The sequence below is a fragment of the Xenopus tropicalis genome, chromosome 4 (assembly GCF_000004195.4).
Source record: "Xenopus tropicalis strain Nigerian chromosome 4, UCB_Xtro_10.0, whole genome shotgun sequence".
NCBI classification, from domain to species: domain Eukaryota; kingdom Metazoa; phylum Chordata; class Amphibia; order Anura; family Pipidae; genus Xenopus; species Xenopus tropicalis.
Genome location: NC_030680.2, coordinates 98,708,878 through 98,736,535, shown reverse-complemented (window position 1 = coordinate 98,736,535; position 27,658 = coordinate 98,708,878). Strand labels below are relative to the sequence as shown.

At 37.9% G+C, this 27,658-nt stretch overlaps 1 protein-coding gene across 1 annotated transcript in view; it reads right to left on the bottom strand.

The window, feature by feature from the left end:
• Positions 1–25,712, bottom strand: part of pappa2 (pappalysin 2) — a 70,912-nt gene extending 45,200 nt beyond the window's left edge. Inside the window, exons 1-2 of the mRNA XM_002931469.5 lie at positions 25,569–25,712; positions 12,681–14,608 (exon numbers count right to left, since the gene is read on the bottom strand). Of these exons, the coding sequence (XP_002931515.4) occupies positions 12,681–13,383 (703 nt within the window). The 5' untranslated portion in view covers positions 13,384–14,608; positions 25,569–25,712. The remainder of the gene's footprint in view (positions 1–12,680; positions 14,609–25,568) is intronic.
• Positions 25,713–27,658: the final 1,946 nt, after the last annotated feature.

Sequence of the window (27,658 nt, the reverse complement as noted above, 5' to 3'; positions counted from 1 at the left end):
CTACCATTGAAATGATACTGTTCTGAGACTTTTCATTTCTTTGTCATTGGACAAACTTACAAAATCAGTGAGGGGTCAAATAATTATTTCCTCCACTGTATATATATATATATATACCAATATCAGTACTAATTGTAGATTTTAGCATCACAATAGCCTTGGATACTATGCTTGTTCAAGAACTCATCCAGGCCCCTCTTAAAGGCATTAACAGAATCTGCCATTACCACATCACTAGAAAGGGCATTCCACAATCTTACAGGTGGAGAAAAACCACCTACGCTGCTTCAAATGAAAATTCCGTTCTTCTAATCTAAAGGGGTGGCCTCTAAAATGCTGATCGTTTTTATGGGAAAAAGAACACCCCCCATCTGTCTATAATCCCCTCTAATGTACTTGTACAGAGTAATCATGTCCCCTCGCAAGCACCTTTTTCCCAGAGAAAACAACTCCAACCTTGGCAGTCTAACCTCATAGTTTAAATCTTCCATCCCCTAGCATTAGCTAGCATACAGTGGAGGTTACTACTTTTCCCTCTGATATTTACATTAGGTAACGGCTATATAGATTGTACCCCAAGGGTACAGTGCTCTGTGAACCCAAAGCCCTCTTTCCTACACCAAGACTTTAGCCATGCACTTAGCTCCCTAAGCTCCCACTGTCTTCCTAAACGTGTATGTGGCACAGCAAAACTTCAGAATAAATGACATTAGAGGACCTTAGAAACTAGATCCCTGAACCCACTCTTACCCACTCTTCATACCAGTAATTTTGTCATTAGTACCAATATGTTTGGTTGTAATGATCTGGATGACAGATTACCCTATCCACTTTCCTAATAATTGAATCCCCTATAACCACATTCTGTTTAGACCTACTGTAGCTCTGCTCTCCTCCCCACTACTAGAGAAACTGGTCTCCTGGTTGTTAGAGAGATCAGCCCCATCTTTAACCGCCAGTCCCATCTTCTTCACACAATCTGGCAAATCTATTATGATACACAAACCCAGGAGCAGCCTCCCCTTTCCTTTCCCCCTCTAGATTTTCTGTTACCCAGCCTCATCATCCTGCTGCTGCTATTCTGTCCCCAAACTATCTGACCCTGACAGCTCCTTCTAAGTGAGCAAGAAACTCCTCCAAGCCTTATTAGAAAGATAAACCCTGTAGCTCTTGAGAACATTTTAAGAATGTAATCACTATTATTAAGACCTATTTACAGTACTTATCTCTTTTATATGATCTATGGTAGCTGCAACTAGTACTGGGAATGCCAAGCTACAAGTGCGTGTCATCCTTGTTTTTGTTGTCTTTGGTGCTATTGCCTATCTACTGGCTGAATACTAAATTAAACAGGAATTAAATATACCTTAAGAGCACAGTATTTGAAATAAACAATGCTTCCTCCTCCTGAATATGAAAGTTATGTTGGCAAAATTGTTGCCTGTTATACACATACCGGTTCCTTGATCTGAAGTGTGTCAAGCCAGGAATTTTTAACTCATAGTGCTCCATAGTAGGGAGACTGTCAAAGGTCTAAACACCCTAACCACCTGCAGCTGTTTCCTATTTGTTTAAACTAGAAATGCATTGTACATAGAAGTTTCTGATACTGTTAGGCATGAATAATGCTGCCAGTGCAATATTAAATGCATTCCCCATCCCATTTGACCATTATCCCCAAACCATTTGATTCTTCATGAGAGGATCACAGCAGTCAAAATGCACGGAAAGCCTTAAACATCAACAAACCCAATACAGTTCATTTTGTATTACAATTGATGTCCCTAATATCTTGGATAACAAATCTCATACTAGCACTGAATTATCTAAATAACCGCTCGTTTCATGGCTACAACAGATCAGAAACAGTTATTTATTTCAAATCTATTTTTCCAAAGTGCTAGGTCAGATATTTTTTTCTTGTTTCTTTTATGCAATAATTTTATACAATCTTCTTTCGCATTACTATGATATAGTGCCCATTACTGCAGTTCTTTTTTTCTTTTTAAATTGATGTTTTCCCTTCAGCAAAAAGCCAGAGATAACTTATGACAGATAGAGACATATGAATCAACAATTTCCATGTTCTTTATCCTCTGCACAATGCATCAGAATGAATTGATTCCACTTTCAAAGCAACTTTACACTCCATCATCACCTTATAAGCTCAGTAAGCGAGATGCAGGCCACATGGCTTGATTTAAAAAATACTGAAGGGCATATTCCCTTTCCTGCTAACTGATAGTTTATTAATTTTTTGACCTGTTGTTGGCTCCTGTACTAAGGCCTGATTCATTTTTTTATCTCCTTTCCAGCTAGTGAGCATCTCAGGTAATTGCCCAGCTTTGGTGTCGGTGGTAAGAATCACCTTGAAGAGCATTTTCTTAATGTGAAATAAAAACAAGACCCAGATATACTATTTTAATGATTCAGAATTGATTACATTCCATTTGAAGGCTTTGCATTTGCACCTTATTGCCCTCTAACTGCTATTTCCCATTCTCAGAGAGTATATCTGTTGCTATCTGTTCTTTCCATTGCAGATTCTTTATCTGCATCTGAGAGTGTGAGGTGCTCTGATGGGGAAACAAAAGAGGTGCAAAGAGGAGTTATGTGCTCTGGGAACTATCTGTCAGGGTTACACATACCTAAGAGACAGAAAATATGCAGGAGGGTTGTATCATTAAATTCCATGTTTCATTTCCCATTGATTAAACAGGATAGAAGAGAGTTAGATAGCTTTTCAGTGTCTTTGTATTACGCAACGCACTAGAAAGAGGCCAGTAGGAGCAAGTGATTATTTATGAATGCAAGCACAATTACAAAGCACTAAAATGGACTTTGCTTACATCACAACAATTGCCCATGTCTGATGCTATTCAAAAGAATCCTTCCAGGCCCCCTGAACTCCCTCTTAGCCAACTCTCCTTACCCCACCTGCATCCTATGCCCACCCGTGTCCCTCGCATCCCCCACTGGTAGGATAGGGGGAATTAATTTGCAACTATAGAGGAAGCAAACCCTGTAGTCTGGGTCCCCCAGTCCCCCAACTACAGGATCTGCTTTCTTTATAGTCACACCAGTGCATTCAAACTGCTTTGCTTAATCTTTGCAAGTACAAAATACAGGACATACTGAATGCCAGTCAACCCTAGAATGAATCCCAGCTTTAAGGTGTGTCCTTTTAATTAGAAGCTAATGCCATTACCGGCACTGTGTAAATGCAATAAGAAAAGTATTATACATTTATAACAATTATCCCACTAACCCACTAACAGTCAGCAATATGTACAATTACAAAGGCACAAGACATGGAGCTGCTAGGAAATACTGCTTGAAGCCAAAAAGCTATATTATGTCTCTAGGTAGCATACAAAATGTATTATACTACATATAAAAATACAACAAGAATTATGTATATGTTGGTGAGATAATGACAGGGATAAAAAAGTAGAAAAAGTAGCAATTAAGAATATTTTCATATATACTTATATATAAATACATAAAACAGGTAAAAAGCTCACTGCAGAGCCAAACCTAGGGATTTCACTGGGCACTAGCCTTTACTGCATTATTAATTCAGGGTTTTTGTTAATTTCGTTGTTTTAAATATTAGGATTGAAAAATGCTCAGCTTTGATTTCTTGAAACCACATCTCCCCCTGGTGGGTAAAGATAAATACTGCAAGAAGACAAGGGTTAATTTGATGGAAACCATCATTACAGTTTCACCAGACACAGCGATGAGTGATTTCAGTCCATTAAGCATTACTGTACAGTGGAATCTCTGTGAAAAAATTATTACTGAGGCATGGAATGACTCCAGGCAGGAGACAGAGCTGTGTATAGTCACACCGAGCTGTAATACGCATTGTATTTCATGTTGCAAAACCCATTTTTGCTTTTCAGTGCTGATTTTCCACATACTTTAAGTGCAAGAAGGTTGCTAAGGATGCCCTAAGCATTTTGTGCTCATGTGCAAAAAGGTTTTTTTGTAGAAAAGCTCAGTGAAATGAGGGAAATTATATAATACTTTTTAACACATTTTGAAAACACACACAAACTTATATTATATTATTGCATGTTAAAAGCCCCAATCAAAACCTCAGCAATTATGTATTATTAGCCCCCATATGTAATACAAGGGAACAGCTTTCACAACAACCCATAGCAAACAATAAGATATTTGGTTTTAAACAGATGACCAGTATATGCAACTTGCTAATTAGTTGCTATAGGCGACTAGACCTTAAGTAAACTTTGCACATTTTATTACTTAAGCCGTTAAGGGCAGTGGCAGATGGGGAGATTAGTTGCCCCACGACAAATCTTTGTTGCCACGGGTGACTAATCTCTCCGCAATGCCATCCCACTGGCAAGAATGTAAATCACCGGTGGGATGGTATATGTGTCGCTACGATTTGCCGAAGTCGCCTGAAGTTGCCTTGAGAGGAAACTTCAAGAGACTTCTGGAAATCAGAGCGATGCGTATGCCATCCCACCTCCCAACAAGAGGCCTTTTATATTTGTTTTCTTAAAGATACATACAGATACAACTTAAAAGGTCAATTTAGTTACCACCTGCTCAAGGCAGGCATACCTCCATTAGATCGGTGACATCTTTATGATTTGGGCAGATACTGAGCAAAAACTCATCCAATTCAACGAACAATGTAATAGCGTTCACCCCACTATCAACTAGAGACACAAATTGACTAGAGAGGAAAATTGCCAGAGAATAGCCAGAGAGCTACACAGGCACACTACAAAAAGATAAAAGGCTAAATAATATATTTCCAGATCCTCCTCCTGTGGCATGTAGACAACTTCCAAACCTGAGGAAACTTATCATAAAAAATTACCTTTCAGGACCCAACAGCGACGGAACCCACTCATGTGGAAGGAAGTGATGGAAGACATGCCCCCACATACTCTCCTCAGATAAATTGCCAATTACCAGTACACTAGAGGAATACAATATTCACGGGCACTACACTTGCTCATCCAGCAATGTGGTTTATGCAATAATATACACAAAGTGTAAGACAGGAGGTATTTTTGTAGGGAAAACAGGGCAAACCCTAAGAAAAAAGACCACTCACCCCCGGTTTACCATAAGCAATAACAAACTGGACACACCGGTAGGCAAGCATATTGTTCTATACAATTCCTTTCACACCATCAGTGCCTTTCCCTGGTTTATATCTCCTTTTGTCATTATGTGACAGAAATATAGACACCTATTTATGGGTCAGGCTGTGCAGCATATTCTCAGGCTATAGGTTGTTTCATGGGACCCTAGAAAAAGGGAATTGGGTAAAACATGTTAAAGGAACAGTAACTCCAAAAAATGAAATAGCTTTAAAGTAATAAAAATATAATGCACTGTTGCCCTGCACTGGTAAAACTGGTGTGTTTGCTACAGTAACACTACTATAATTTATATAAATAAGCTGCTGTGTAGCTACGGGGGCAGCCATTCAAGCTGGAAAAAAGGAGAAAAGGCACAGGTTACATAGCAGGTAACGGATAAGTTCTGTAGAATACAATAGTGGTTTATCTGTTATCTGCTGTGTGCCTGTGCCTTTTCTCCTTTGAATGGCTGCCTCCATGGCTACATAGCACTTATTTATATAAATTATAGTAGACTTTCTGAAGTAAACACACAACTTTTACCAGTGCAGGGCAGCAGCACATTATATTTTAGTTACTTTTATACACTTTCATTTTTTGGTGTTACTGTTCCTTTAATGAAACACATAGCACATTAAAACACATGAGGCTTCATGCAAATAAGAACAAATATGTTGCAGTTTTGTTAGCTACTAATGTTTTAACATATAGAAAAAGCTTAAAGGTGCAAAACAATATTTTCCTATAATAACTCACTATAAAAGAGAGCCTTTCCCTATGTAGGTCAGTGGAAAAAGATGAATTCAGGTACTTAGGCAATGCAATGCAAATGAAGCAGCACTCCATTTATCATCCCTTTCAGCCATTTTAACTGAAGAGACATTTCAAAAACAGGATAAAACAGATATCTTGGTTCAAGGCTAGCATTTAAAAGGGAGATCACATAGCCATACTGCGGTCTGGGGTTCTTGCTGAGACTATTACCATTAAATTCATATTGTAGGGCTATGATGGATGATTTTAAACACATATTTCCAGATGCCACAGAGCTACAGGATGATATAACTTCTCAAGTGATGATGTCCACAAAGTAATGGAATGAGAAAACCTAAATGCTTTAGCAGCAATGGTTTTTAAGGAGTATAAATGGAAATGATATTTTTAAAATGATTGAAATTTCAAAATAAAATTATTTAATTGTTGCTTAAAGGACATGTCTTTCTAAGCACATTTCTGGTATAGACACACAGGATGAAACACCTATGTGTAAAAGCTCTTAGAGAGAATTAAGAGCTCTAGCACCCAGCTGCCATGTTATAATGCAATAAACCTTTCCAAATAGACCCCGTTGGGGGAGTTTTCAGGTACTATATCATCTCCTATGTTCACATTACTCAAAGACTATTTAGTATAGGTAAATCTAAAGCAACTGGATTCAATGACTACTGGAATACTTGAAAATCTTCATAGTCATTACTTATAGACCCTGTCACATTCTTTTATTGACATTGGAACAGTGATTGGACGTGTATTTTGGCCAAAGAAGAGCATTCACAGCCCACCAAAAGGGCATTTAGTCACTACCCATAGAGTTCTATAAAGGGCTTGAACCAAGCAGGATCTGCTTCTATTGCTCCCTGCCTCCGAGACCAAAGGCACTAAGTTTGCCCAGTTGCAGTTACCTATAGTAACCAAATAGGACATTTACCAGTAAATTGGACCTGCTGATTGGTTGCTATGAGTTACTGCACCTGGGCAAAGTTAGTGCCCTTTGATTACATAACCCTTAAGATTTATCTACAAAGGGCAAAAAATCAAAAAGAAAAAAAATCACATTTGATCAAAAAAATCAAATTAAAAAATCAACCAAACTACGACTACCGCAACTTTATATTTGTCTGTTATAGCCTCTAGCAAGAAATGCACTGATCCTGGCCTCCTTCCTTGAAGAAGGATAGGAGAAGAAGGAGAAAGGAAGAAAGGAGAAAGAGGATTGAAGAAGAAGGAGACAAGGAAAGGGACAGGAGAAGAAAGGCAGAAGAAGAAGAAGGAGAAGAGAAGGAGAGGAAAAAGATAGGTGAAGGGTTGCATAAGAAGGAGAGGAGAAGAAAGAGAGGGTGAAATGGTGGCAGTAAATTATAAATGAATGACCCTGAAGGAATTGTGTCACACACCTTTGTGAGGGAGCCCTATTTGCCTGCTATCATTTGCTATATGTATAAATCAAGGCTTTATATCTAAACATATAAATCAAGCTATTAAGGCTTCCTGATATCCAATATCCTGATATCCAAATCCATAATAGACCTGCTGGGCACCCATGTTTCCTAAGCTGTTTCCAGGCTCAGGCCTGGCTAAGTCACAGTGACATTGCAGACACCGACGCACAGTTCCCTACATTTGCCAGAATGCACATAAATGCCATTTTTTCCCAATTTATCCATGTAGAGAAAAAATCTTAACTATACAGAGTCCACATTATCGCTGGTTACAAACTGTAATAATGTGATAAATGTTCCCAGTCCTGTTTTCACCTTATTTAGCAGTTGCTGCTAGGAATACATTACAGCATTCAGAACACCGTGTACTACTGATAACAGAACTGGAAAGATTTTCTACAAACACTGGCACGTTCAGACCTCGATAGCAGGGTAACAATGTATATTTCATGAGATTTCTTCATGAGAACAGATTATAACTATCATATGTTTTCTGCAATCTCTTTGTATTGAGCATTAAAGGGAAAATAAAAGATTTTGTACAGTGTACTGCCCCTGAATGTATCTATTAACTGCTGCACATTTCTATTTATTGGTAAATTTAGGAGCTATTGCACTGCTAACTCTGTTGGGACAAAATTGAACACCCCTATAAATTCCATCAAAATGGTGAACTGCTTTCTATTTGTCACCAAGCAATAAGATATTGGACTGGGAGCATTATGGGGCAGATGGCTGGAATATAGCAATGCACAACCTAAGATTTTACTGGGCAATCTTACTGATTTCGATACTATATCTATCTATCATCTATTTATCAATCAATCTACCTATCTATCTATGTCTTTTTCTACTAATATAAAGAGAGAGAATGGAGTGTTCTCTTTATGTGCAGGACTTGTTTTTGTCAGACTGCAGGCTGGAGGAACTCTTAGGACCCCTTCTTCTATCAGAGAAGAGCTGTGTCAGTAATAGATATCATTATATATATATCACCCATGGTTGTTACCCAGATAGCATCTATAGATTTTTCATTCTGAGGCTCTTATATTCTCCCTTCTGACAAATAGTCTCCATCGTGTCCTTTCCTTTTGTCAATGTGCCCTCTTCTACAACCGCATCAATGCAAGTATAATGCTTTCATTATGTAAAAGGTTACATACTGTAAATGCACTGGTGTATGCCACATATAAATAGATATTTTATTGGTGGTAATACACTGACCTCTACTGATTACTTTGGTTATTGCAACTGGAGCTAATTAACCAATATACTCTCTTTGTATTTAAGCTGCTTATGATTCTTTTTAACATATATTTCACCTTCTATGCATTGTTGTTAATGCCTTAAACAAGTCCTTATTGGGATTAAAACTTTCCTATGCAATGCCTTTTTACATGCCTTTAACATTTTATTGCTGGTTTTCTGTTATTTATTTATGATTAAATGATTTATGACATGGATCTTCCCTGTTAAAGGGCTGTGGCTGTTTTGGTCTGGTACAGAAGCACGAAATATAATGTAAAGCATTTCTGCCCTACTTCTTAATCTAGGCTTTAGATACAAAAAGAGATGCAAAAAGAGACAAATTGAATGTTTGAACTAAATGACAACTCAACCAACACACATTGTGCCAATTTACTAGCCAATTTACTATATTCCATTCACCTTTTTAACTCAAGCCTGTTAATATGATAACAGGTTAAAAATCTATTACCCAGAATGCTTGGGAACTCAGGTCTTCCAGATAAGCAATCTTTTGTAAATGAGATCACCATACTTAAAACCTGTTAAATTGTATTTAAACACTAAATAAACCCAGTAGAATTGTTTTGCTACAAATATGGATTCACGCAGCTTAGTCAGGATCTGTTTTATTATTAAAGAAAAAAGGAAATCATTTTTAAAAATATTAATTATTTGCTTAAAAAGGAGATGGCCTTCTCATAAGTTTTCTGGACAATTGGCTTTTTGGATACTATTATTTTATTTGGGTGCTTAAGATAATATAATTAACCCCCTATCTACTGCAGGAAGGGAGAGTACACACCAAAGTGAAGACCCTATTCAGCTGCACTGCCTGTAATAAACGCAATAACAGCCTGTAAATAATTGTAAAAAAGCAAACGTTCTATGAAGAGCTCCAAACAGGATCTCAGTCAGAATGTCCATTGTTTGATTTGGTAGGGGTACAAATCCAGCTCATCCTCCCATTACTTTGTGGCCTTGTTACTCTAATGTATTGTGCTAATAGTATTACTATTTTGACACAACAGAAAACAACCTTCTTTCTTAACAATGGGCACTTGGATAATTGAATCCACATATTTACCTGTCTACAATAAACCAAAAGCCATGAACAGTCTTTTCCCTTTTGGATCTCAACTAACTGTGCCGGCTGGAGCACGCACTTGGTGGACCTTCCAGATTTTTAATTATAGGATGAAACATGGTGATCAGCAAGACCTCATGGAATCCAGTTATCGCCATGCTGTACTCTAAAACATGGTATTTTTAAAGGTTCTGCTCCAAATGGTCTTCTTAAAGGCCTAAATAAAGTTACACCTTATAAGTATATGCTTATAAATGTTTCTTAGCAATGTCATTGGTTATAATTGGTACTTATTAATGTCACTAGTGTGGCATTGTATTCAAATGTGTATTATAAGAAGCCATGCGCCATTAGATGAGAATATAAAAAGTTTCATGACCTGTATCATACCCTTTCCTGCACTCTTGCATGGACATAGAATTCCTTAGTACTTAATTATATCATTAGCTTTTATAATATATTATCCACTAAGATAAACTCTACAACTGGCTAAGCTATATTTGCATTGTAATTTCCCTTTACATCTGCCTTCCTAGACCTGTTTCTGCTCGGGAAAGCATTTATTTCCCCTATATGTTCTTTGTTTCTACCACCGAGTAAAGCTCCTGAGAATATGTTGGCATTATCTTAATAACTATAATAATTGAAATAGAAGAGATTTTGCTTCCCAGTTCACTACCAGGTTTAAAAAAAAAGCATATTAAGTAATTTAAGCTTTTCATCAGCAGGAGAAAGTCAAAGTTCCTTTCTGCAGAAGATGTAATTTAGAGGTAAATGGTTTCATTAAAATGCAATAGTCTACATTAATTAAAACGTAATGCATAAATGCAATGATTACCATATGCCGCCATAAACATATTTCCCCAGCCTTCCAGAGACTTGCCAATATTAATGTTCTTTAAACAAAAGAAAATAATAAGATCTAGAATTGTGTTACAAGGATAGGTATTGAGAAATATCAAATAGAAAAGGTTTTTGAGGAAACATGTTGAACAAGGGGGTCTCCTGCCCTTTTATGTTCAGCACAAACCTATGTATTAAACTACTGGTGAATAGGGGGTATACTTCTGTACATTAAGTACATACACATATAGGAATGCAGACCCCCTGTTCATACATCTTGATTTTTTTGGAAATCATCTCTTTGTGGGGTATCTCCTTGGACAGTGATGGGTTATGGGATTTACAGCGCAACACAAACACAAATTGTATTGCCAGGCCCAGGCTGAGAAACAAATAACTTCTATCTTAATTTTACTAACATTAAACATCTATAGAATGGTTGATTCATAGCACCAGTTGCCAGTCATACTTCTTATACAGCCAGACAGAAGCCAAACTTTTAGAGATTTGCTTTCATTACAACAGATTATGCCTGTAGTAGACGGATGAAAGGCAATTGCCGATTGTTTAATATTGACTATTGCACCTTAATTAAATGAGTCTCCATTCCATGCGGCCCACAACAACTCTCTGTGTGGCCCCCCACCTGTCTGGCTGCTTTGATGGCTTACCTTTGAGTAAGGTTTAAATGGTATCAGGAAATTAACTGGCCCCCTGCATGGTTCTCACCTCAGTAATCCCCCTGTATTGTTTAAACATGTAATCCCCTGCATTGTTCATCCTCTGCATTGTTCACACCTCAGGCTCGGGCTGTAATCACCCACATTGTTCACCTGTTCACACCTCAGACATTGTATGTACTGCCTGGTCTATGGTGCCTGTGTGTATGACACACACAGGCAGCATAGGGTAGGCAGATTATGGCACATAAGCAGCATAGGGCAGGGAGGGTATGGCACAAACAGGTAGGGCAGGCAGAGTATGGCACACACAGGCAGCATAGGGTAGGCAGATTATGGCACATAAGCAGCATAGGGCAGGGAGGGTATGGCACAAACAGGTAGGGCAGGCAGAGTATGGCACACACAGGCAGCATAGGGCAGGGAGGGTATATGGCACGGGCAGGCAGAGTATGGCATTCACAGGCAGCATAGGGCAGGGAGGGTATGGCACACACAGGCAGCATAGGGCAGGGAGAGTATGGCACACACAGACAGCATAGGGCAGGTAGAGTATGGCACACACAAGCAGCATAGGGCAGGCAGAGTATGGCACACACAGGCAGCAGAGGGCAGGTAGAGTATGGCACACACAGGCAGGGTAGGGCAGGAAGAGTATGGCACACACAGGCAGGGTAGGGCAGGCAGCATATTGCACACACTGGCAGCATAGGGCAGGCAGAGTATGGCACACACAGGCAGCATAGGGCAGGCAGAGTGCTGCCTGTGTGTGCCATACTCTGCCTGCCCTATGCTGCCTGTGGGAGGTGAACCTGGCAGGGGTTTGTTCTGAGAATTTGTTAGCAGTTGGAAATAGCCATTAAATAGTCCCTAAGGTGTGTAATTTTGTGCTGGGTGTTGCTGTCAACAGGGGAGGAGGAGGCATAGGGAGTTAAGGGTATATCTTAATATTACATAATATAATTATTTCACATATGAATGACAGTTGATATCCCCGCAGTAAGGACCAAGCATTTGGGCACTACCACCATTGTGATAAAATAGGTGCGGTTTGATGTGGGTGTGGTTTAAAAAAGGGGAGTGTTTAAAACTGGCTTCCATTAGCGGCCCTCCACCATGTATGCTAGTGAAATTTCGGCCCTTGGCACTGCAGAAGTTGGACAGCAGTATATGTGATTATACTGTATGTTCTTATTGGAGATTATGCAGAAAAACATGTTGCTTTGTCAAATTCTGCACTAAAATAATATGAAGTGGTCCAATTGCACATAATATTATAACTCATTGTAGGAGGCTATTAAAAGGCTGCATGGTTCCCATACTTTTCTTTGTCATAGCATTTTTCTTTGCTTGCTGATGCAAATAGGAGGTTGGAAGACAATGTTAAGTTAAATCAATTTATGAATACCAGATGGTTGTCAGCAGTGCCAATAAACAGAACAGAACACACAACATAGATCATTATGGCTCTTACTTGCTATCACTGCTGGGTCATTTTGCCCTCCTTCAGGCATCACCCACATCTCTACCGTGAATTTTTCCCGAGGTATTTGTAGCTCAACATCTGGACGTAATACAAGCTGGCTGTGGACACCAGGAAAATACATGGAGCCATGAATGGACTGATCTTGAGACAGGTCTATAGGCATCAAGTAATCTGACATGATCTCTTCAGACACATTTATTGCTGTATGACGTGGATTTCTTTTCTTTGCTGCAGTTTGAGCTATTTGTCTTATAGTCCTCTTATACTTTTGGTTCTGAGAGTAACTTCCATTGACCATTTTAGACACCTTTCCATTTAAAACTATTTGGTTACTGGGCCTGTAACCTTGCAATGTTTTCTGTGATGCACTTGTGTTTACTGAAACCTTTTCTTTTTTTACTTGTCCATTCTCAAATGTGTTTGATCCATGTTGGTGGCTTCTTAATTTTCCTTTTTCTGCTTTGGAATGATGCTTCTGAGCAGGATATGCTTTAAAATGGCTATACTGAGGATCATATTGGGACCTTGTATTTCTACCCAACCTGCAAGGTTCTTTGAGGGATTGCTGGCGCAAATGGTCTTCCCTTACCCGCAACTCCTGTTTATGGCGATGGATAGGGTCATCTCTCTGAGGTCTAGCCCAACAGCACAAGAGGCACACACTCCAAACATATAACCCAAGGAGCTCCATTTCCTTGCTCTAATTTTTCTTATAATTAGCAGGCAGATATTTCAGAGTTGGGTTGATGTAAGATTTGTTGGCTAAAAAGGTACCAAAACAAGAACATTTTAATCACTGAAACGGTTTTCTTTTCATGTAATAAACTCTTTTTTCTCGTAAATAGAGAAAAAAAATTATTATGTATGTGAACTCAAGTCTTTCTTTCCATATTCTCTTGGAATTACATTTTGGCCTTCATTATATTCTCTCCATTATTCTCAAGTATCTTTTCACACCTCCTTCCTTCTCTGTTCTCTCTAGAACACCATGTTTTATTTACTTGATCACTTTCAAAAGTCCTTAGCCTTTGCACATTTCTCTAAGGTGGGAATTATTAGCACTGTCAGTTTTCTCTGCGTATTGCAGGAGCTTCAGGATAAAGATTCTTTGCAGTCGTACTTGTGATGTTACAGCTCCCAACAGATTCCAAACATGTGTTCTCGGCCAAAATTTAAACTAACACATGTGTAACATATGCTTAACACGTTTTCAACTCCCATGCTTCTTCCATTTAAATATTTCTTCATGTTCTTTCTCGCTGAATATATTTTTGCAATAGTCCGCAAAGGCTAGTACAGTTGTGTTTTATGTAAATTTATGAAGAAAGTCACCAGAGAGTTGCCTTTACTAGTGCAGGAAAACAAAGATATGCAGAACAAGACAAGACCTCTGAGAGTTGTGTCAGAGACAGTGTGACAAGAAATATAGATGGCTTTCAATTAAAAACTAAGGCAAGCTAATAGCTGTACATGGTAAACGCCATGAAAGATCAGGAAGTTAGTTAATAGAAGACCAAGGATTCAGATGCAGAACACCAAACTAGTGGTACTGAAAAGCAGCAGAAAATAAAGAGCATCATTTATGCAGTAGAGGGCTAGGGTGGAGGGAAAAATCAACTTAAAAATGTTAGTTTAAAGCAGGTAATTATATGACGTATGGACGCAAATGTATGATGATTATTGGAACAGAATAGGCTAGAAGAGGGCTCAGTTCTAGACCAGAGAGAGTGACCTATTTGGATCAAATCAATTAATTGATTAATTGACTGCCTGTTGGACGTTAGGATGAAGTGGATCAATCCCAATTCACCATTTTCCATACTTTTTCTTCCCAGATTAGTGCATGAGGTGCATTATATGCTTCGCCCTTCGGTGTTTCATATGCTGGTGGAATAGTACTTGAATATTCCCAATATCTGCAAAAGAATAAAAAAAGAATAGAGTTTTCAAGGTAGCGTGGAAACCTTGTAGTACATAGTACTAAAGCAAAACCGTGCCATGGTAAAAAAAAGAGATTTCACTTCAGTGATCTGCCAGAAATCTCTAGCACCACACAGAATTTTTTTTTTCAAATTTTTTGGTACAGGTCATTAATATCTCACATGTGGTTTTTCAGCTGCTGATAAAGCTCCCAATGGCTGGGAGCCCTGTAAAAGAAGCTGTAATCCATTAACGGATCACACACAGGTTCCCTTGGCAGAACTGGACAATAGTTGGACAACCTTGGCCTACAGGGCACATCAGCTACAAGGATCTAAGCTGGCTCTGGTATTAGGGTAAAGGAGTCTCTCATCTCAGAGCACAGCCTTAAGGGAAGCGCAGCAAGTTGGAACCCTCCTAACCAGGATAGAAAACACAATTTAAATGGAGCATGGCAGAAGATATACAATGGAATCATTTGCAATACCGTACAACTTAACTTATACAAGTTGTTGCTAAAAGTTATTTTCATAAATGTTTTTAACTAGGTTGCAAAATGGCCATGGCCCAAGACGTATATTTTGATTCAAATGAATGATTTACATTTTGTTTAAACATGACTTTGATTTCTCATTTCCTGGCTCCCTTAACAAGATTATGGGGACAGCAGTGATAGTTGCAATGATTAATAATGTTTATCAAATACAGGTAAGTTATGGACACTTAAATGAAAAAGAAAAAAGAGAAAACAATGCCGCCATTCTTCTGTACTTCATCTATACTTGCAACTTTATTTAAACACAACCTCTTTGACAAATAAATTCACACACACAATAAGTCAGTGATGCTAAGAATTTGTATGTAGGGGCTCTTGTTTGTGGTGTAATGTGTGAGTAGAGGTTGCTGAGGTTGGCTCCAGGGAGCAGTACAGCCAATTGCAACTGCTATGATTCCTCTGGAATCTAAATGTGTAAAGGGGATAGGGTGCTGAATGTTTGCTTTGGGGTCTGGCACCTTAGTGAATGTTTATTTGTGTTAATATCATGGCAATAAATACTGTCAGACCTTGGACATATGAACTGTCACTATTATTTATCAAGAAATCATCATTGTTGAGAAATAGTGATGGATAAAACCGCCTCATTGTGTTGATTTAATGCCTTCCTGAACTATGAATTTGTTCTGTTGCTTTCACACAAGGTTGTGTATATCAAAAATGTAGTCTTTTGATAATTTGCTATGTGGGAACAGTTCAGTGTAAAAATGAAACTGGGTAAAATAGACTGTGCAAAATAAAAAATGTTTTCAATATGGTTAGTTAAGCAAAAATGTAATCTATAAAGGCAGGAGTAAATGCATGTCTAACACAATAGCCAGAACACTGCTTCCTTCTTTATAGCTCTCTAAGCAGTTAGTAATCAGTAACCAATCAGTGACATGAGGGGGTACATATGGGACATAACTTTTCATTTATGCATTTTAATCTGTCCTGTTTGCTCACAAACTAACTGAACAGTTACAGTGGAGGAAATCATTATTTGACCCCTCACTGATTTTGTAAGTTTGTCCAATGAAAAAGAAATGAAAAGTCTCAGAACAGTATCATTTCAATGGTAGGTTTATTTTAACAGTGGCAGATAGCACATCAAAAGGAAAATCGAAAAAAATAACTTTAAATAAAAGATAGCAACTGATTTGCATTTCATTGAGTGAAATACGTTTTTGAACCCTCTAACAAAAAAAGACTTAATACTTAGTGGAAAAACCCTTGTTTGCAAGCACAGAGGTCAAACGTTTCTTGTAATTGATGACCAAGTTTGCGCACATTTTAGGAGGAATGTTGGTCCACTCCTCTTTGCAGATCATCTCTAAATCCCTAAGGTTTCGAGGCTGTCTCTATGCAACTCTGAGCTTGAGCTCCCTCCATAGGTTTTCTATTGGATTAAGGTCCGGAGACTGACTAGGCCACTCCATGACCTTAATGTGCTTCTTCTTGAGCCACTCCTTTGTTGCCTTTGCTGTATGTTTTGGGTCATTGTCGTGCTGGAACACCCATCCACGACCCATTTTCAGTTTCCTGGCAGAGGGAAGGAGGTTGTCGTTCAGGATTTCACGATACATGGCTCCATCCATTTTCCCGTTAATGCGAATAAGTTGTCCTGTGCCCTTAGCAGAAAAACACCCCCAAAGCAAAATGTTTCCACCCCCATGCTTGACGGTGGGGACGGTGTTTTGGGGGTCATAGGCAGCATTTTTCTTCCTCCAAACACAGCGAGTTGAGTTAATGCCAAAGAGCTCTATTTTGGTCTCATCAGACCACAGCACCTTCTCCCAGTCACTCACAGAATCATTCAGGTGTTCATTGGCAAACTTCAGACGGGCCTGCACATGTGCCTTCTTGAGCAGGGGGACCTTGCGAGCCCTGCAGGATTTTAATCCATTGCGGTATAATGTGTTTCCAATGGTTTTCTTGGTGACTGTGGTCCCTGCTAATTTGAGGTCATTAACTAACTCCTCCCGTGTAGTTCTAGGATGCTTTTTCACCTTTCTCAGAATCATTGACACCCCACGAGGTGAGATCTTGCGTGGAGCCCCAGAGCGAGGTCGATTGATGGTCATTTTGTGCTCCTTCCATTTTCGAACAATCGCACCAACAGTTGTCACCTTCTCTCCCAGCTTCTTGCTAATGGTTTTGTAGCCCATTCCAGCCTTGTGCAGGTCTACAATTCTGTCTCTGACATCCTTGGACAGCTCTTTGGTCTTTCCCATGTTGGAGAGTTTGGAGTCTGCTTGATTGATTGATTCTGTGGACAGGTGTCTTTTATACAGGTGACTAGTTAAGACAGGTGTCCTTAATGAGGTTGACTAATTGAGTAGAAGTGTCTAACCACTCTGTGGGAGCCAGAACTCTTAATGGTTGGTAGGGGTTCAAAAACGTATTTCACTCAATGAAATGCAAATCAGTTGCTATCTTTTATTTAAAGTTATTTTTTCGATTTTCCTTTTGATGTGCTATCTGCCACTGTTAAAATAAACCTACCATTGAAATGATACTGTTCTGAGACTTTTCATTTCTTTGTCATTGGACAAACTTACAAAATCAGTGAGGGGTCAAATAATTATTTCCTCCACTGTATGTCCCATATGGCCCCCCTAAAGTCACTGACTAACTAAGAAGTTAGAGAGCTAAAATCAGGAAATAGTGTCCTGGCTATTATGTTAGACATCTGCTCACTGCAGTCTTTAAAGATTACATTTTAGTATACAAGAAATATGTTTTATTATGCATTTGACCCTGTTTTATTTTTACACCGAACTGAACTGTTCCTTCAAACCTTGTGGGAGATGACTTCTAAGCTGATACACGATTTCCACTTTCTTTGAGTAAGGTAGCTTTTTCACAGCAAATGGCAGAAATACAGTTGCCATGGTTCCCGCCCAAATGCATTCTAAAGAGACTTTCATCTTTCAATGGCAAATACTATACTCCTGCACACAATAGTTTGTCTGCTCATCCAATTTTTGTAATAGAAGACATTGAAGAAATAAATAAGTCTTCTTCTGCCTCATGCCTTAGCTCACTTCATGGTGCTAAGGCTTTGGGTACAATTAGAAGTAGCAAAGGCCAGTTCCTACATAATAACATCAAGCTTTTTTCAGTTTTACTATACTGTATGTGCCAAGCTTAGATAGTTGCAAGGGGGGCGTGGAAGATATTAAAATGATGGCAGCACAGTACTTATAATTAAAGATCCTTTGACCAGTGCATTGTTCTAAACAGAAACAGAGTCCAGGGAAAAAAGTTAGTAATTTAATTTACCTGCAGCTGGCTAAAAAAAAAAAATGACTAGTTGCTATGGGTTTATAAAGGAAATGCTAATTTTATGTTTGCCACAGATTTGCACCATATATTTTATGCTATCGCCTTTCAAACATATATATATATATATATATATATATATATGATACAACCATGGAAGAGTTGTATTCAGTCAGTATTAATTTCAGTACAGCAAACAGATTTTATACACTCATGGGCTTATTTATCAATTTTTAGAGTTTTTTGTGTTTGTAAATCTTAGAGGGGTTTTTTTCTATGAATAAACTAGCATTTTAAAAAAGAATCAAATATTTGCTTAACTATAAAAAAATATAAAAAAACTTGAATACCTTGATTTATTGAAGTTTACAAAATCTAAAAAAAAACTCGAAAATCTTGAATTGAAAAATGGCTTGAATTTTGCCTAGGGCAACTCCCATTGACTACTACATAAACTCTCAAGCTTTTACATGCTGAACTTTTACATTCGAGTTTTCAGATTTTTTGCACTTAATAACTATAGAACATTTTACTGTGTAAGTAAAAAGTGGACATTTTTCCCAATTTTGCCAGCAAGTACCAAGGGCTGGGAGATATTGCTTGAGTCAAAAATGTTAGGGAATGGGTTAAATACAAGGACAAAGTGAGTGTGAGGGCATAGGGCAGGAGTAAGTCTTGGAAGAGCTCCATATATTACCTACAAAAATGGTGACTGGTACAATTATACATCAAAAAATTATTTTTTTCATTTGATTTTGCCCTTCTGGGCATCACAAGATTTATGTTTTTTGTGAGCCATTGAGGCCTATTACATTGAGAGAGAGAGAGAACTGAGGAAGAAAGGATCAAGAGGCCCTTGCTGCTTTAGTAAAATTAGTTCTTGCCATTCTACCCAGCCACTGCCTACGCCAAGCAACAGGGGGCACTGGGGTTATTATACTGTAAGTGTAAAACTGCTGTATATCATAAGAAAGAACATTATGTAAATTGCAAAAGTGTTCAGGGTAGTTTTAAATTGTTATACATACAGGATATTTTCCCTTTAGGATTAATTTGCAAAACAATTAAGTGTATTTGGGGGGTTGAAATAAAACAGAGAAAGATCTTTTAGAACAGTTCAGGGTAGTTTTAAATTGTTATACATACAGGATATTTTCCCTTTAGGATTAATTTGCAAAACAATTAAGTGTATTTGGGGGGTTGAAATAAAACAGAGAAAGATCTTTTAGAACAGTTTAGGTTCATTAACAATTTTGCAGATACTAACCACATTAAATCACTTGTATCCACATGTCAGGTATCTGAGAATACCCATTAATAATGCAGGCGCTAGATAGGTAGCACATAAGCAAATGTGGATGCGGGTATGGGCATGGATTGAGGTGTTATGGGTTGCAAATAGTGATGAGCAAATTTGTCCCATTTCGCTTTGGCGAAAAATTTGCAAAACTGTTGAAAAATGTGCGAAACGGTTAAAAATTTGTGAAATGAAAGCATCGTACAACTGTGTGGCCATGCCTTTTTGATTGCAACCACGTCTTTTTTTGATGCAAGCGCCAATTTTTGGCTGCAAAATTTTACTGCAGTAAAAAATGGCAAAATGCAGAATTTTTCTGCAAATCCATGCCTGCCTAAAAAATGTGCTTATCGCTAGTTCCAAAGTACACTTTTCTGACTTTCTTTCCACTTTCCCCAGCTAATGGCACCACTACCTGTTTTATGGTGGGTAACTGGTCCAAGGGGGTAATATGGCTTCATATTATCTTGGAGAAATCAGTATGTTACGTCCAGCTCATATAAATAAATATAGATATACAGACAGATATAAAGTTCCCTGCATAATATTTAATATCTTCTGTTCCTTTTTGCCTGTGCCCCCTGAAGATCATGAACATAGGAAAGGAATATGACTAAGGCACTTGACTCTTGAGTAAAGTGAGAAGGAATTAAGGTGAAATATTTCCCCATATAAATCCAATGAAAGGTTAAATAAAGAGATATATTGTTTATATATTGACCCTTTAAAGTTGCTTGGGATATTTTGGACTTCAATTGTATAAACAGCAGTGGTCATTAAAAAAAATTCACACAGTGAACATATTTGCCCTGCCCATGTTTATATTTATAAAACTGGACAAGATTATTATTATAACTGAATTTATATTTGCAAAGTGAAAAACGGTGCTATATTCATATAGATTGCAAGCTCTACGGGGCAGGGACCTCCAACATCTTGTGTTTTTGACTCTTATTGCAACTGTATCTTGTATTTATTTGTATTTATTGTTGTACTCTGTATTTATCTATTATCTTAATAACCCCGTTTGTATAAATGTATTCTACTGTACAGCGCTGCGTACATAAGTAGCGCTTTATAAATAAAGATATACATACATCCATTCACACACGATAAACACACACAGAGGGCATGCTCATCCAAACCACAATCTCATTTGTGAATTTTAGAGCACAAATTCCTTTTAACAGCAGTGCAAAATGTAAGCATTTAGGGAAAGCTCAAAACAACCATTTGTGAAAAAATATGTGCTGCGTGAACTTTATAAATGACCCCCAGTGTCTTTATGCAGGTACACTGCAGTAGCTAAAATGATACATAAACATAAACCTATGCCATACAGGGTAGCAGTGCTGGCAAATCAGAATATAGTTACTCTGAACTCCAATTTCCTAAATGCTTGTTTCAAAAATGACAGCTAAACCACACTGAGTACGTACTGAATTCCGGCAGTGACAATATCATTATTAGAGCCACGTTATGGGAAATCTGCCAGCGCCGAAGCTTCATTTTAGCCCTAGTGTTTCTTTTTTGTCATTGCATTCACTTGTTAGAAACCTAATTACCTTATCATTTGGATCACACTCTGCTTCTTTCATGAATTTTTAGTGCTGTGAATATGTATAATTTTTCACAAAATGTCTGTCAAGGGGTTATCAATTAATGTTCTACATATGTAGCTGGCCTGAAATGCTGAAGATCAGGGCTTCAGAGGTAGCTCAGCTGCAGCTTACGGTATCCCCCGGCACCTCATATGCTGAAGGAATTCTGGGACTTTTATGTTGACCACTCATAAACTAAATTGGGGAATATCAAATCAGTCCTGAGGGGTTATTATCATTTATACATGAGGATGGCCAAATTGCACTAATACTATGGACTGGTCAGTGACTGATCATTCACTGTAATAGTTGACAAATTCTGTTTATTTTTATTTTAGCCAATCAAGCTCACATGCAGTTAGTTTAGAAATCAATGAAACTGCATAAAAATTACTTTTATTGACAGTTCTAAGTCTACAATAGCCAGCTGTGGTTTTTATTGTTTAGCCAATAGCAGACAGCCCTAAAGTGTGTCTGTCAGTATCACAACTTAAATGCCAACTGAAAGCCGCACTGCCTGTATGAAACTAATGAAGAGACATTAGGCAAAACCTTTATTTACAAAACAATACATGCCAATTTGGCTTTTCTTTTTCAGTAAAAATACTGCTCTTTTAACCATGCAAGTGTTCTGCCATCTTTCATATAATTTGGCCACTAGAGGGCACTTATTTTGTTTCAGTGGATTTGTTACCTCCTCAGAGGTATCATGTCAGGTTCACCTGATATAATTATAGAGCAGAATAACCAGTAGTAATGCCCAATAAAGTTTATTAGCAAAAGTAATTTTTAATGTAGCACCAATAAGACATTAAAATTCCCTACTAAATAAGCATTAAGCATTCTTATATATCAGCATTAAACTTTCCTACATACAGTTTCTTATATATTAATATGTTCTTCATTTAAACGGGAATTACTACCTTATAATTAAGAGGGTGTAAAGGGGTTCATTTATTTATTTTTGAGTAAAATAAATCACAGCAAAGCTTTTTTCTCATTTTTTTTTTCAAATTTTCTATTGTAGTTGAGAAAAAAGACTCAACTCAAAAAAAAATGCAAAATTTTAAATTTAAATAACTTCAGTGCAGCTTCACATACTATTAACCCCCTTCTTTTACTTGACTTTCAGAGGATCTAAACTGGTCTTACATTGGTTCTAATATAAATTTTTGCCTTTTTGCTAAATCGCAATAAAGTGAGTTTGAAAAACTCTAATATATTTGTGACAGTTTTTTTTCTTTACAATTTTATCAAATCATGGAAAGAATGCGACTCCAATACTAATAAATTTGTTTCCAAGTGTTAATGAGCCCAGGACCAGACTGCATTTCATTTTCAGTTCAGAGAGAGGCAAAAGAGAAGAGCACATTATTTATTAACGCAAACAGAGAAAAAGAAGAAAAACTGTTTAAATATCGGAATATCAGTATCTATATCATGCTGTCAGTTAATTTTAATGGGAATATTATACAAAAGGTTTTTAGCTTTTCTATGCAATGTGGATGAAAAGATGATAATACAAATTGATAAACAATGCAGAAAGTTTGGATATTTGCAGAATGTCAGCATTTTGGAGCCACCATACTGACAGTTTTACATGTTTCTGCTACCAGAACAGGCTTAAATGTAAAACTAATGATTTCCCACCAAAATCAGGCCCATTGTTTCAGGCAGTTCATTTTCTGTTTTTTGCAAACCAAATCTCATGTCTAATAATAACATTGGGACAGAATTAGCTTAGTGAGAAAAAGGTTTATCACTGGAAAACTGAAGGACAAGATTCAATTTAAGATGCAATTCAATTCAGAAAGACATATCTCACGGTTTATCACTTGAACACTCTACAGTCTATAGGACAAAACTTGAACTGAATTAGGAGAAAAGTTTTTTCTCCTCTCATGTGATAAACCATGAGATAACTTTTTCTCACTGAATCGAATCTGACCCATTGTTCAAGTTTTAATAACTGTCACCATGTAGTGTTTTTTTAAGCATAATAATTGGGTAATATTTCTGAAATTGTAAAGCTAGAGTTCACTATAATTAACCAGAGGGAAATTTTACAGTGTGTAAAAATTTACATGTGTATAGATGTCACATAGCCTAAAAGCAGTGCACTTTAAATTAGAATAGTCAATAAATAGAATAGTCAAAGCCCCACATAGGCTTGCCACTTGGTTGGTATTTTAACAGGCTAACTATTGAAAATAATGACTGATGTCAATGGTAACAGGGAAGCAGTATAGTAGATATAGGAAACCTGGTATCTTTTCCAGAAAAGGTGGCTCTGCCCAAGGTGACTTAGCTGAATTGAGCATTGTTCTGACTGTGTGGAGTAGTGTGCGGAACATAGAGGTACCATATGCTATATCCTAACAACATCTGGCTGTGATTTTGAGATGCTCTGGTCATGCATCTAGGGCACCTAGAGAGATAACAGGCAAATGTATATTATAAATATTCCATGGGGTGCCTCAGTGCCAGAACATTTTTACCATCTGATAAATCAGGAAACTTTCTCCATACCTCCTATATATTTTATTTTAACACTCTGTCTTCTGAATAACATAAAGCAGCAGTGATCAATCTCAGTTTGCAGTTAGCTCACATTACAGTACCCCCTAGTTCCCGACACAATGCTTGGCTCATGTCACTCAACTTTTCCAATAAGATACAAGAACAAAACTTTTGAGATATTAATTTGATAAGAAACATAAGAGCAAAAATATAATATAATAAGGAAAACATTTTATTATTTTAGCTCTAAACTGAGGGCACACAGGATTGTATTTACTTTATGCTGTAGAAAATATTATGTTTAATCATTCTGGGGACTTAAATTGTGAGATATCATATCCAAAAAGAGGAGAGTGACTTTCCTTTCTGTGACTTACCTGCAAGGATCTGCCTTTCCTTAGCACAACTGTCTCTCAGATTTTGGTCTCCACCTCAGAAGATTCCTGCAACCTCCACTCTAGCCAGGTTGTTAATATGCTGAGAGTGTAACATCACCCATGTCTCCCACCATGACCACCTTTAAGCTGTGCTCTAATATGTTGTTTGGGTGGAAGTGTATCCTCCAGCATCTGTCCAGCTTCCCTACTTATCTGCCATGTTAACCAGCCAGTCTCTGTAGTCTAAATATCCTGTAATCTGGACTCAAATCTTTCCATCAGGTGTCTAACAAAACATTTCTCAATTAGTTGTGTACCCAAGATCTCAATGCAGAAAGGCTGCACATGAATAAGCACTAATAGTTTTATTCATCTGGAAAATGACTCAACGACGAGCGCATTTAATTCTGTTGGGTTTGTATCAATTTCAGCATCATGTTTCATGTACGTTACATCTGTCTGCTGACCTACCTGTAGCTCTTACCTTCCACAAATCTCTCTTCATTCTCTGCTTGCTCTCCACTCCTATACCTCAGTCCTTTTCCCCATCTGCCCCTCTGTGGTGCCCCTCTTTCTGTTCCCCTTCCCTCTATTCACTCTCGGACTCTTTGCCTTTCTCTTTAGCCACCCGAGCATTATTTTTTCTTATTTAAACTCCTCCCTTCTCTCTGTGAAATCCCCTTTCTGCAGCAGCCCCCTATTCAGGTGATCCTATTTATATTCACAGGAACAAGCACATTGTACCTACTATCTGCATGTTACATAGAAGGACGGAGCAGGCAGTTGTATGGAGAAGGGCTTTTGAAATCTCTAGTGTCTAATTTCCCGCCTGCCTGTCCTGTGAAGTCACAGACTTAGCAATGAACATCACAAAGTCACGTTCTCTCTGTACTGTCGACTGCATTTCCATTTTTCACAAAGTATTTAAGTAAGGAGGACTGGAAATGATAAATTATTGCTAAAGTTAAGTATGAGAATACTTAATTTCCTTTTAATCTACATAAATGCACTTCACAATTCTCTACCTAATCTCTAGTGGCAATTACACATGGTGTAAGAGGACCCACACAGTGTCTGTGACTGGGACCACTGAGGTACAAGCCCTTTTTTAATACAAGAGAAGGAAATGCAGAACAAAAAACTAAAGACGAAAATCAAGGTATTTGGAGATAAGCATGAAGTACAGAAAAAGCAAAAGGCAATTAGAGAACGTGAGCCTGAAGCAGAAGACAGGAGAGAGAAATGTAGGGTCACCAGTTCACAGACGTAGTCAGACAGTAAAGCAAGGAGATGTGGGAGGACAGCACCTCATTCATAAAAGCAGCAGCAGCATGTTCTTACCTAGGGCTGCAAGCATTCAGATCACCTATGCTGGCTGTGTTCTATCTGGCAGTGCTGCTCCTTGTGCTGCAGCTAGTAATCCATTCATAACAAGTCGTATCGCTTCACATCCAGATCACTGGCTGTTTATAGTCTCTTCTCAGGCTCTCTCTTTCCCCCTGTCTTTTTCTCCACCCCCTTCTCTCTCCCTCTTTCATTCCTTAGCTCACCACTCTTCACTTCAAATTTTGGCAGCCCAAAGTGAACAACAAAAAAAAATGTAGAACAATTTCAGTGTTTTCCTCATCTAGTAATTTAGATCTGACATCATAATCCTGCCCACCAATACCCCACGTCTCGCACTCTCCCTCCCTATGTCTATATTTTCTCAACCCCTGTGGTCTGCCAGCTAGGGGTATTGGAACCAACTGGAGGGCCACAGTCTGGGCATCCCTATCTATAGTTTAAAATTGTACCTGTTTCCCGTTTGCTAGTATTAGACTATATCCACTACTGTTTAAGGCAATGTATATACCTCTCTTTCATCGCCTCTGCATCCTCTTAATTTCCCTCCTTAACCTCCTGTTTTTTGACTCTCTAAATTAGTAATAGATGCAAAAGAGCCTATAATCATACTGACTGTTTTAATAAATTTTCAACACTGATCAAAATGATTGCTCTACTCATAAAACACTGTTCTGCTACGTTATACATGTATTTCATTAATATTCCATTAATATTCCTATGCAGTCATATACATATCTATCATTTAGCATATGGAAGCTGAACAATTGTTGTGCACACAGGGTGGAACAAAAAAATGAACTTTGCTGCAGGTCTAGACACCTATTGTGACCAATGAGCAGTCAGCATTTCCTGCAACCAAAGTTTTCCTCCTCAATTACAAGTGACAGAAGGGGTAGATAGAAAGTAATACTGGGGCTCTGCTCGTATGGGTTCAAGTAGACATTACTGGCACAGATAAAGAGGGTTAAACAATTGGGAATTTTAGGATGTCATAGGATTAATTATTCTCCTTATTCTTTTTTATGAGCCCCTATGTTTTCCTTTATAACTAGCACTTTTATTATAATGTGAACTATTTATAGTTTAATGTACGCCATAGGACCATCTGCTATGCATATGATGGCAAGCCAACAAGTTGACATTATTTATAAGCATATAGCCAAAGCAGTAATATGATTTATCAGAATGTTGAAGGTAAATTCACATCTACTCTCTGTTCTACATATTTGTTGCTAGACAGCCCTGCCTAGAAAACCCATAACAGATTTTTTCTCTCTCTGATTTCCTGTGAGCTTACCTTGGGCACATAAATAAGCAACAAAAATATGCATAATCAATAGTGATGTTAATGAAATAGATTTAATTGAGGCCACGAGCCAGTCACAAAAGTTGGTACAATAAAACCGTTGGCTACTGGGGAAGCACTGAAGTTATTACTTAATTATCATAAGATCTGAGCATCATAATTTCTTAGCATTTCTTAGATCTTAAGGGGAGCTACTTAGTAGCAGCTACTTGTCACAGCTACTAATTTTCAGAAAATTCCTTGCCATAGACAATACTGAGAATTGCCTCTGCCAAAACACACACAGAGACAATTATCAGCAAATGATCAGCATTGTCTATTTTAGTAGCAGTGACAAGTAGCTGCTACTAGTAGCTCTGTGTGTCTTCACCCTAAAACTTCATTTTTTAAAGGGTTGTCCCATTTTTAGCACAATAGGAAACCGTTCAGTCCTTTATATTGTTTAAAATTTTTTAATACATCCTTCTGGATGTCAATATTGTGGCTCTGGGATGTTGAGGGTTGTAGTCAGATTCATCCCTGGCAGACCAAAGATGACCAGGGCCTGCCTACAAAGTAAGTAGAAATGACGGAAGCTCTCTAACAAATCCCAAATTCCTCCTATGTGAGATAAATTCAATGCATGCCTCCTAACTCTGGGTGCCACTTTATTTACTCTATGACATTGACTTTTAACATCCGCCACCGAAGTGATAAAATCAGAATTCGACACCATCCACTGAGTAAAAATATTTGCTGCTAAAAACAAGAAAAGCTGTCACAGCCTCAAACTGAAATA